This window comes from Pterocles gutturalis, unplaced genomic scaffold, assembly GCF_000699245.1.
Source record: "Pterocles gutturalis isolate BGI_N339 unplaced genomic scaffold, ASM69924v1 scaffold8931, whole genome shotgun sequence".
NCBI lineage: Eukaryota > Metazoa > Chordata > Aves > Pterocliformes > Pteroclidae > Pterocles > Pterocles gutturalis.
Window position 1 is genome coordinate 1 of NW_010105408.1, and position 12,370 is coordinate 12,370.

Genomic DNA, 12,370 nt, shown 5'->3' on the forward strand with positions numbered 1-12,370 from the left:
TTCCTCCAGTCCTCAGGCACCTCCCCTGTCCCCCACGACTTACCAAAGATGATGCTCTTTCTTTCTTTACTCTTTCTTTAATTTCTTGCCTCAGTTTATGATGTAATACTTGTAGTGCTGCTTAGCGGGCAAAGGACCACAACAGGACTGGGAGACCTTGTTTGTGTGCCTAGATTTGCCTCTCCTGAAAGGTCAGGAGATCTAGTGGTAAATTTAGCCATATAAACCCCCCAGACTTTAACCAGCATCTACAAAAGGTGAGTTTGAAAAATCCTTTCTTTCTCATATTTCATCAACTTGTTATTCTTAAGAGTTTAGTTGTAATGAGAGACCACAGGGAGGTCACCTGAAAGGTACAGCCTGCTGTGGATGAGGTGGATGTCAAGGCAGTCTAACCCAGCTCAGTCACTTGGAATTAATAGTTCTCTGCAGAGGAGGGCAGTGTTACCGACTTAATCTTTAAGCTCCTGGAATTACAACTCCTGCCTGGCTGGATAATTACAGAAATGAGTTTTGTTCAGTTGTGTTGTGATTTTTCCTCAATACGTTAAGAAGACTGAGCTGTTTGGGTGAAGAATCTCTCCCAAACTCCTTACTTGCAGTTCTTCTTTACACACCCTCTAGTAATTCAACAGATAATCACTGCTCAAATTAGGACCAAAGATTGGGCTTGATGACCCAGTTTCTCTTCCAGTTGTATGTTTCTGACAGCATAAAGAGTGCCATAGGTAACAGGAATAATTTTCCTTCTGCCACTTGACATCTCCCTTCCAACACCTTGCTAAAGAATTGCTCCATAGACTCACAGCCAGTTGACGTTCCTCAGCATATCTCCCACTTTGTAAAATACCTTATTAAAAATGCTTGGTTCTCCTGTATGTATAAAACTACATTTAGCTGTTCCACAACATGCCATTGATTTGTGATTCCTTGCAAAGAAATCCAGATGTTTCAACACTGACAATACATTTGTTCAGTGTGGTGACATTTGTGAGTCCACTTTGAACTGAGTCCTCTTTGAATCTTGGTGGGACCTCCATTTTGTCACCATCACTGGAGATATTTAAAAGACGTGTAGATGTGGCACATAGGAATATGGTTTAATGATGGCCTTAATGGTTGGACTCCATTATCTTAAGGATCTTTTCCAACATAAATGATTCTATGATTCTGCAATTCTAATTTCTAACAGAGAATTATAGAATCAGAATGGTTTGGGTTGGAAGGGACCTTTGAAGTTCTAGTCTGCCATGGGCAGGCTTGATAACTTTGCATTTTTTTACAATGCTTTGAAGCATCCTTGAATAGCATTATCACCTCACCTCCATGTCAATACTTCCAGCATATTGCTTTCCTAAACTAAAACCAAGATGGGCATTGCATAGTGCTACTACCCCAAGCACATTATAGCCTTAATTTTTGTGCAATACTGCACCTGTTGTGAGATGTGTGTCATCTGTCTATGCTGCTATTCCCAAGGAGTTTTAGTATGCAGCTTTTGGGCCTGCAATTTCTGGTGAAATTTGGTTCTTGTCTCTCCAAAATGGCAGTTCCCTGTTTGCAATGGTCTATGCCATAGACAGAGGTCCTCTTTCAAATTGCAGATGAAAAATGTTCGATGGTCATTTGCTGAGATAGGAGATGCTGCTGGGGAAGGGGCCAGCTTCTTTCAAGGAACACCCAAAAAGCCATCTGGGGCTGTGCTGGAGAGCTCAAATCATACCTTTTGGAGGCCAGTTTAATTCTCTTCTGTTTCTGATCAGCTACCGACATCCTCCACTACAGCCTGTGTGAACCGAGCCTGCAAATGCCCTCTTCCTGATCCTCTCTCTTTTATTTTTCCCTATGGGTTCCTTCTTTCTTTCCCTTGTAGGCTCCTGCCTACCCTGTATTCATATAACACAGCCTAAAATTACTCTGATTTTTTCATAAGACCCTTCACAAGACTCTTCACAGTAAGCAATTTTCCCATAATATCCATATCTTTAATTATTGCCAAGCAGAAATTAATGTCTTGAGTACTAAATACTCCACTCTTGCCAACAGTAGACATCCATAGAAGAATTTAATGATACATCATACCACATGGAACCTCATTTTCCCTGAGCCCATTTTGAATCTGGAGGTGAAGAATGCGAAAGTGGCAGAAATGCACTTTAGACTGTGGAAAAAATGCAAATAGTGTTTCAGAAAAGGATAGCAGTAGGGAGAACGTTTAGATCTCTAAGTGACTCTGAAGAATACCATGGCAATCTCAGTGGTTACTTTAAAAGAACACCAGAAATTAGTTGACTGCTATACTGACCCTTTAACCACACAATATTTTTTTTAAGAGAGCGTGTAAGAATTTGCTTGAGCCACAATGCATACTCCTCAATCAGTATCATAATTTCCCCCTTCTTCCCAACCACGTGTAAAAGAAACTTCAGAATCTGCCACGTAAATGTTACCCATTGATGAACCACTGAAAATTTTTTTCCAGGACCATGCTGTAAGAAAGATGCTTTCGAGGGATTCCCTTGATTAGCCAAAAACGAAGGGTTCTTATCTGGCACTATCTTGTCTAAATATACACAGCCTGTGATGACGAAATGAAAAAATTTCAAGACCAGGTATAAATACCACTGACAGGCAGATGAAGTTCATTCGTCTGCTTTCTTCTAATAGAAGATTTAACTATTAGCAGTTGAAGCTCACTGCTCTTAGAACTGGCATCTCCCAGAACTTATCTGAGTTATTTTAACTGAACCATTGCTAAGAAAATGACTTGCCAGACCTACAGCTTGTTTGTTCTGTCTGTCATCATGATTTATTTTGGACGTTTTGGAAATAGCTTAATTCTTGCTCAACTTCAAAATGATATAGACCAACTGAAAGCTGACTTTGTAAGTATGGTCTTCTACTGCATTTCTCTTCTGCTTCTGCTTGTGCTTTAGATACAGTCCAGACTTGAGTGCTGCTTGACATACTCAATGTGTACTAATAGAGGGTAACTATGGAACAAATTTTTTTGTTATACCTTTTCTTAAAGAAGAATATGGACAATTTATTTGGTTTTGCTAACCTCTTTCACTAACATGATTCAGTTTTTCAATAGTCACAGTTAATGTAATAGTTTGCATTTATTTTAGGGGCACTATTTCTTTCACAAAAGCTTCTCTTAGCTCCATCCAGCCTTTGATTACATGGAATGTTTTATAATAATAAATCTTAATGCAATTTATGATGAAGGAATGAATCTTGATTCAATGCTGTGCAGAAGCAATTGACTGGAACTTTTTTAGTTTTAGGTTAGCAATGTTAATGAGGGATTTGGTATTAGTTAGCAATATAAACAAAATGGAGAAGAACTTTTGCTTTAACAAATGCATCTGGTACTAAGTAGCAATTGTTGTAGTGTGTTGCCCAAAAGTGATTTCTGCTGCTTATTCTTTTGCACCCTCCAGCCATTCTGCTTCCATATCTGTGACCATGATCTGTCATGGGAATGTTATCTAGCATGATATTACTTTTTTTCAGACGGAATTTTGATAACTTGATAGCTGTAGTGTTAATTCACCTATCTCCATCCAGGAAGCATTAAAGCAGTTCACAGTTGACTTCAACTGGGGTTAGTCATAGAGATAACAGATCTACAACAGAGTCACTCCTAATTAACAGCTTTTATTCTCAAAATATTTTTTGATTTTTTTTTCCTTAAATGCATGAAAGCAAGAGTCTGCTCCTATTTTAGTCTCTGATTTTGTCAGAATTTTGTGCATGTGAAAGTTGAAATTCAGTAGTCAAAAGAATCACCTTGAAATATCACACAAAGAAGCCTGTGTGATACTTCAGTGTTTGCAGATTGATAGGAAACTGGCTGTAAAATTGTCATTATATCTTTAGTTTGTCATGAGCACAGATGAGAGAGATTCTCACTAGAATATATAGAACTCTGTTGGAGAGATCCTGAGCTGTGGTGAGCTTCTTGCACTGACATTAAAAACTCCAGTCCGCAGCAGGTGCTCCCCACCTTTCAGAAGAACAGCAAAACAAGGTTTGGCAATGGGCACAGCACGGGGAGCCAATCAGTCTATGAGGTTTCTGTCAGCCTGCAAGTTTTCCCTTTGCCCTCCCTCACTGTATTTAAACTACTGAGCAGACAAAAGAGGAAACAGTGACTGTTGTATACAAAAAGAAAAAAAAAAGACACACACAGAAGAGGAAATGATTCAGTTTACCTTTCTTTGGTGGGAGAATTGTATTGCTCTTTGTTTCCTAGAATCTGTCACAGTGTGTGGCTAGTACCTGATGGTTAAACTCTGTCCCTGCGAACCTCTCGATAGTCCACTGACCTTGTATATCCCCACGCCTGACTGTGGGCTACTGAGCTACTCTCCAGTTCTACAAACTGCAGTTTTCTAGTAAAGTTAATTTGTTCTTGTTCCATATGAGATTTTCCTAAGACTGGATACATTCAAGGCCACCGGCTACATACTGGTGGACTTCGACTTACCAGAAGACATGCCAAGATCAGATCTGACAATTTTCTAGCCAGTTGCTATGCTTATGTAATTTAATTTTCAGCTGTTAATACCAAAACTTGCAAGGAGTGTTTGGTAAAATAGATGGTGCTGGATGTCTCTATTCAGATGAGTTATAGCAGGAGAAGACATTGAAAAGCAGGCTAACGCCATTTCTGGTACAAGGCAGTCATCCAATGCGATTTGGTGCTTAGAGATGTGAAATCATTGCAATAGCTGTAGTCCCATGGTGCAAAAATCACATCTCTGGTTTTTACTGCTCATTTGAATAGAGAAAACAAATTTGCCTTGTGATGAGTACTGTTTGTATAACAGATATGTTTGTTCTTTGTTGCAGAACTCAAGTCATTCAGATGTAGCTGACGGTGGACCTATTTTTACAGACAAACTGATAAACTGGACAGAGGTGAGTCAGAACCAGATATGACAAAGCATCTCAGGCACTTCACAGGGTGTTTTTGGTACAAAGCAGCTCAGAGGGCCAGTGTAACCAGCTGGGGTAGAATGAACACGAGTAGAGCCCACTTGGCTAGCCTGGAAATGAGAAAACAATCCCCATAAAGATGCTTCCCATAAGGACCAAGGTGCTTTATACCGCACCATGAATCGATCCTGAGGTACAGCCAAGTTCAGGAGTTGCAGCATCTTCTTTGTCATCCTGTCTCAAGTGGCAGTGAGAACCCCCTGCGTGCTGCATTTTAGCTTTATTTTCCTCGTGATGGGCACTCACAGACGTTTATTTCTGACTGTATTTTTCAACAGAGAAATGAAAAAAGGATCATCCTGAGCCAGATTGCTTCCATGTACTTGGAAATGCTTGAAAATACTGACAAGTCAAAGGCGCATGTCAGGCACATATCTGAGGAGCTCTATACTCTGAAAAACAGCCTTCCTGACGGCTTAAAGAAGGTGAAAGACCTCATGGACCTGACAAAGCTTCAGGTAAGACTCTTCCTCTGCCTCCAAGACTCGTGACACTACATTTTCCAGTTGAGATTTGAGTGTGACTCAAGCCAATAATGCTTCGGTAACATATTTGGTAACCCCCCTGTGGCTCAGTTCACACTGGAAAACCTAATGGTTCCAGCTGCAGGGTCTGTGGTGTGGGGTGTCAGTGAGGGGGCCGCCCTCCTTAAGCCTTGCTGGAGTGTGGCACAGAGGTGCCAGCAGTGCTGCCGCATTGTCTGCCCACCAGAGCTGCCACTGACATAGCTGTTTGTGGTTTAGAAATTGCGTGGAAAAGTTGTGCCCAGCTACGACATGCCTCCGTGGGCTTTGGAGGCACTGGGTTTATTGAACGAGTGCCAATGTCATGAACCACTGACCTCTGCAGAGGTCCACAGCCAGTACTCTGGTTGGAGTTAGCTGCCAGTGGGTAACTCATACGCCATCACAATAACTACAGAGAAGCTCCATTTCACAGAATATAGATGGTCTGTGGCATGTTGCAAAGTAGCACACAAAGTGGGAAACAAAAATCTGTGACAAAGTGGCTCTTTGTTGTAGGAGTTGAGTTAGGTAGTAGAGTTGGAAACTGTAGATGTCCGTCTGGTTTAACCTTGTTAGCAGTGTAGCCTGTGGGATGTGATCAGTAAATAAGTATCGTTCTTGGCATGGCCGTCATTCCATTTGTTTCTTTCTTATAATAGATGAATGACTTGAAAATTCAACGCAAAGCCGTGAATGAGCTGTTCAGCGTCTTACAAAAACTGGTGGAAACTCCAAGTTCTCTCAAAAGGAAAAGGAGCCAGTCCCAAAGGAGGTGCAAATGCTAATAATGTTGTATGACCTTTTATACTGAGTTATAGTGCAAGTTTTTTTTTTATTATGCACATTTTTTATTTCGATCTTTTAATGGAATTTTTCTACATTTATTTATTAATATTTAAGTATTTTAAATAATTATTTATAAAGAAACACCAATCAAATTATTTATACCTCCTATTACTGTGTAAGGAATTACTGTCTTAAAATCCTGTCTATCTGTTACATGTTTGTTGACCTGAAAATACAGAATGAGGCAATATTTACCCAGTTTCCATATGGAAATCCTGAAATGACATGATACAGTACCCAGCTTTCCATCTGGTGCTGTCTTGAGAGAGGGATGTTACAGGATTAGTCTCATAATTCATCTGCCATGGAGATGCAAGCACCAGTATGGGGACATTTCTGTACTCAGGAAAACATATTCATATCTGCTTACTTCTAAGCATATCTAAATCCAAATCAAGCAAATAGACATGCTTAAAGGTAAGCAAATGCTGAAGCACTTTTCTGAGCTAGGGGATTGATGTTTAGTTACTGGTAATTGTTGTCATGCACTGAAGGTACCAGGAGACCAGGCTACTTAGCAGCTCCAGGAAATGTGACTAACTCTATTGCACTGACTTAACTTCAACTTACTGATTTTGAGAAGTTCTGTATTTTTTTTTTGTACTGAATCATTTATATGTGTCTGATGTAATTTTATTTATTTGGAGGTAGTAGTATGGAAGTTTGTATCTCAAGGACTATATTTTTGTACCCAAATATTATTTAAAAATAAGATTTTCTCAATGGAAACTTTTTGAAATTTGCATAATAAACAAAAATAAATAAATAAAGTCTGCTTGAGTATTTCTTGACCAGAATCTCTGTGAAGAGTAGAATGCTAATCTTGCTCTATGTTGTCACAAAAGATGGCCTTGCACAGATATATAAAACCATATTTTATTTCCTCCTGCCTCTCCAAGACTCTGATTGTTGTCACTCTGATTTGAAATAAAAGACACTTTCAAGTTTCTCTGCAAGTCAAAGTTATGGAGCCTAGGTTGAGGTCAGCCCATTTGCTGGCCTCTCTGCAAGTGGTACAAGCTGGAGGCCTGGGGCTACTTAAACTTTGGCCAGTTTCAGAGGCTTGGGTTTGAGCTCGGACTTGGGGAGGAGAGCTGGTGGGGCTTCCAAATTCTCAGGTCCTCAGGGTTTTACCAACCAAATTATCTGGAGGCAGACTGATTGGGCTGATTGGGAATGGGGCAGATTTTCCTTGGGATTCCTGACAACATGGGACCTCTAACTCCTCCCTGAAATTTCTGCAAATTCTGGAAATAGCACCCCAGCCCAATGAGTTTAGTTGTAAATGTTGCAGACCTTCCTACTCCCATGGGCCCAGCTGTCTCTCCTGGTGTAAAATACCTTCATTCACATCCTCATTTTCCAGTCATAACAAAGTGACTCAGTAATCCCAGGAGACTTGAACTGATTTTGAAGGAAACAGCTGTTCTTGTTTGTACTCATCACGGAGGTGTATGCATGTGAGATATAAGTGAAATAATGCTGTGGGATTTCTCCCGTTCCAGGATTAAGCATGAGAAGCCTCAGTATGCATTTAACATAGGCAATGTGTCCTTCTGTGCATGTGCTCTTTCATGAGGTATTACTTAAGCTACTAGCTGTCCTCCAGGGAATCAAAGCCAGCTGTAGCAGCTTCTGCTAACAAAACAAAACAAAACAAACAAAAAAAAAAAAAAGGAAGAGAGAGAAGAGAAAAGAGGAGAAGAGAAGACAAGAAGAGAAGAGAAAAAAGAGAAGAGAAAAAAGACAAGAGAAGAGAAGAGAAGAGAAGAGAAGAGAAGAGAAGAGAAGAGAAGAGAGAAGAGAAGAAGGAAAAATTAAAAACCTAACAGGGAAGGTTAAAATTTCATTAGCCATTTTCAGTGAGACAGTCTCCTCCCTACTACTGATGAAATTAACACTCTGTTTTCTGAATTTAAAGCCAGGACTGGTTAGAGCTACCGTATTAGACTATAAGCTGAACAGTCTGCAGTCCTTCCACACCGTGCCAAAGGGATCCATGGAAAACCAATTAAAGGCCGTTGCTACATATCCAGCAGGAACAACATTCACCCATCTTACTGCCTTAGTTACATGTACCCAAGCCTGTGCCATTTTTGTCCCATGCATTCAAACCCCATTAAATCTGTCTCAAAACAGCAAGGATATGGAGTGGAGTTTTTTGCTCATTCACATAATTTCACAAGTTTTTCCCATCCTAGTGCTGAGCAGTGCTGCCATAGTTAACCACTCAGAGCAAAAAATAATTTGTTTCTTATATTGGCATCCCCCAGAGTTTTCCGTACCCTGTGTAAGTCTGTGAGGACCATTTATACAGGGTGCTTAAGATAAACTGCTGAACTAATCATTCCTGACTTTGCTCTGTTTATGTGATAACAGTGTTAGAAAGAACATCACAAAAATCAGCCTCCACAAGACCACATTTTTTCTCCTCAGTTGTACACCATACAAATGAGGTGAATCACTTTTAACATGAAAACCTGTCATCTCTTCTTTTACATCCTGGATCTGCTCTTCTGTGTCATTCCTCATTACATCCAAGTGAATAAGGCATTTCCAGCTAAGCTGAACTTAAGTGTGAAGTGAATTTTAAGGGCTACCATAAAAACTTCCAAAGAGAAAGATAGCAGAAGCTTTGGACATTTTTTAATGAAGGTCAGCGCAGTTTTTTCCAGCTACGCAGCCCAAGAAAGAGACTTAATATATGCACATGCACAGGAGTGAAAAGATATTATCTACTATCTAGTAGTTAAAATTAGAAAGGTGAATAATCAAAAGAAAACACAGCATTGTCTCAGAACGTCGCTGCGGTTTATGCGTCACTTCTGCATCATATTGATTCTGTCTTTACTCTCTATTTCTGCATATCATAAGCACTGATTTTAATCTGACATTTTATTGCTTTATCACTCAGTATTTTGAAGTCCTTTGCTGCAGGATCTCCTCTCTGGTATCCTGAATAACTTAGTACATCAGCAAACTTATTATTTCACAGGTCACCCCTTTTCCCAAACTTCTGATTGTTACATTAAATGGCACAGGCCCCAAGCAAGCCTTCTCATGATTGAACCCACTGAACTGCGAAATCCATTCACTGATTTCTACCACTTATTCCTTACCTTTTAACCAGTTGCATATTTATGTGAGGACTTTCTAATAATGTAATAGCATAACATCTTTGGTAGTTTTACGGTGAGAGTCAGCTGAGATTCTTTTGAAGATCCAAGGACAGGACACTATTTTGGCTTCTTATTGTCTCTATATTCACTGGCTCTTCAGTAAACTCTAGCATAACCAAGAAGTGCGGTATATCCTGTCACAAATTCATATTTGCTATTCTCTTGTGCACCACATTTATCCATGGGCTCACTCTGTCTCAGTGTTGCATGGTAGGGATATCAGCTTTACTGGTTTGCAGTTTTCTGAGACTCCACTGAGGTCTTTTAAGAAAATTAATAGCCAATAAGCTATTTGCACCCCTGTAGGGGCAGATTTGAAAGCAGGTTATATCCCCCACATACCATGGTCTGTTGTTCAGCTGTTTCACTCTTGAGTCCTGCAGGACTCCTGAATGAAGGTTGTCAGCTCATATCTGACCTTTCAGTCATCTTCCTCCACTAGTCTAGGAGTGGCTATGTGTTTAATTATTTTTTTTTTGTCAGTAGGAAGCAGGAGTAATAAAAAAGTCTGAAAAGGTCTGGAAGTGGAAAAAAACCAAACCTGGCAGACAGATGTGGGATTTTCAGCCCCAAATAGATATTAGTGCAAAACCTCTCACCTCTCTGCTGTGTTGTGTGGGACAGAGAAGTGATTACAGCAACTTCTGCAATGCATGGGATGTACGTAGGCTGCTGAAGTAGGTGAGGAGCAGCATAAGTCTAGCAACAGCAACAAGTATGACTTCTGGGTGCATGATGTAGCAGTTGGTCCTGATGTAAGATAGCAAAATAAGGCCACCCATCTTCCCACTTCCTCTTTTTTCTTTCCAAAGTTCCCTCTCACAGTAAGCAAACTCTTCCTGGGAAGCAATAAGGAAGGCCTATGCCAAAAATTCACCAGCAAAGGTAAGCAGGATAATTCCTTGATCCATGGCAAAACCAGCTGTGGCTGTACGGTGGTCACATCATGCCAGAGGGAAATCAAAATGAAAGAGGGCTCAGTTTCCCATTGCACAAAGGGGGTAGGAACCTCCTGCATCATTCCATGCTCACTGCTGCCTCACAGGCAGATGTGCCATTTGCGAGATCTCCCCCTAAATCACAGGTCTAAGATGATCTCGACCTTACAAAACAGAAAACAAGCCAGCTGGGTAAACATGGTCTCTGAATCAAGCCAGGGCTGCAAGCTACTGCCACTCGAACACCTTCTGGCTGCATGCATTTAGTGGTTTGCAGGATCAGGTCCTCTACAGCATGCGAACCCCTTTTAAGTCATATGTCTGCTGAGTACCGGGAGATATACAGCATGCACTTGTGATACAATATACGGGTTTTGGTCAATGATACATACAGGACAACACTGCTTGGAGAAAGCTGAGGATTTCTCTGTGTTCATGGTTGGATACATTATTCTTTCTAGCATGCTGCTTATAGGATCACGCTTGTAAGGAGCTGTCAGTTTTCTGGAGGATGATATTAACAGGAGTAAATGACAGTATTTCTTCACAGATTGGATCTATGATATTAAACAAGATGCAATAAAATATATCTATTTGCATAATCATTTCCACAGAAAAGTATTCTTGAAAACTGAATCACCATATACAATGAGCCCAAAGCTAACAACACTTTGAAGGGAAGTCATTCCACAACTCACAATTTTATGTTATCCTCAGGCTGTTAACGTCACCAGGTTAAGGAAATCCCCTCACGCCCACCCTTCTTGTAGGCTCCTGAAGGTCAAACAGCAGACGATGCTCACCAGTGTCTTTACCTCTAGGGCATGTGCAACTCTGTCCTCAGTCCACTTTCCTGTGTCCCTGCACTATCATCCTGTGTCCTCCTCCACAGATTTCTGGTTTTCTCCTCAAAGACTGTAGGTGTCAATGATTTATGTTCTTATAAGAACACATTTAGACTTCCCATTTTAACTTCAACTTTAGAAGGACCGTTGAACAGAAACACTATGCAAATAATGCTTTCCTGTCAATTAAAAATTTATTTTCAGGGATTTATAAAATATTTCCTCCCCACTCTTTTAACTCTTTTAAGAAACCATGATGATAAATGGAGTGGTGCAACTAGTATTTAAAATACTTACCCGAACTGAAAATTTGGCTACCAGGCTAAACAAATGCTAAAGAACTCAGTCTTACCCAATTCATTACAATGACCACGTGCAGTTGTTTGCTGTCTCTAGTGAAAAGACACTTGGACGCTGTTCACTTGAAGTATATAATTCCTTGTACAGCTTGTGCAGCTTGAGGTTTCTGTTACAGGTTGATTGATTTAAAAATTCACAAAAGTCAATGGAAAGATGCCTTTTGATTTAAAAGTGATTTGAATTGGGTAATTTAATTCTGGATATTGATATAAGGCTTTTTTTTTTTTTTTTTAATCTTGAATGCTAGGCCCAAACAGATGACTTTAATAAAAGAAAAAGTATAGAACAGGTTGAGACTTTAGTATAGATACTGCACTTTCATGATTTTGTATCAAAAAGAACCACCAGTGTTCACATTATTTGCTGAGAATATTCTTATTTTCCCTAAATAGTCCCAAATTTCCTCATTTGCACCTGATATACAGTCTTGAGAAGGATGAAGAATGTGGGTTGCTTGTCATCATCAGAAACCCATTCTAGAACCATAGGCTCTATTTAATTTGGATGGTCCAGCCTTGAAGGTTTTTGGTTCCTGAATCAAATTTCTCTTTTGGCCACTTCAGAAACTCAAGGAACACCTTTTGCTTAATTCTGGAAAGATTTTATTACTCACTGTAAAGCTAAACCTTTTGGTTTTGATTACTAATAAATGTTCTAATGTCCTTTCCCTTGTTTAGCCCAGTAGAAGA

The 12,370-nt window shown here is 40.0% G+C and overlaps 1 protein-coding gene across 1 annotated transcript; it reads left to right on the top strand.

The window, feature by feature from the left end:
• Positions 1–2,644: 2,644 nt before the first annotated feature.
• IFNG (interferon, gamma) lies at positions 2,645–6,336 on the top strand. Its single transcript, XM_010087379.1, has 4 exons — positions 2,645–2,885; positions 4,861–4,929; positions 5,286–5,465; positions 6,173–6,336. The coding sequence occupies exons 1-4, from the start codon at positions 2,763–2,765 to the stop codon at positions 6,296–6,298; spliced, it is 498 nt and encodes a 165-aa protein (XP_010085681.1). The 5' UTR covers positions 2,645–2,762; the 3' UTR covers positions 6,299–6,336.
• The last annotated feature ends 6,034 nt before the right edge of the window (positions 6,337–12,370 follow it).

Coding starts and splice junctions, on each gene's coding strand:
- IFNG (XM_010087379.1), top strand. CDS start 2,763: ATGACTTGCCAGACCTACAGCTTGTTTGTTCTGTCTGTCATCATGATT. Junction 4,930..5,285: donor AACTGATAAACTGGACAGAG/GTGAGTCAGAAC, acceptor ATTTTTCAACAG/AGAAATGAAAAAAGGATCAT. Junction 5,466..6,172: donor TGGACCTGACAAAGCTTCAG/GTAAGACTCTTC, acceptor TTCTTATAATAG/ATGAATGACTTGAAAATTCA.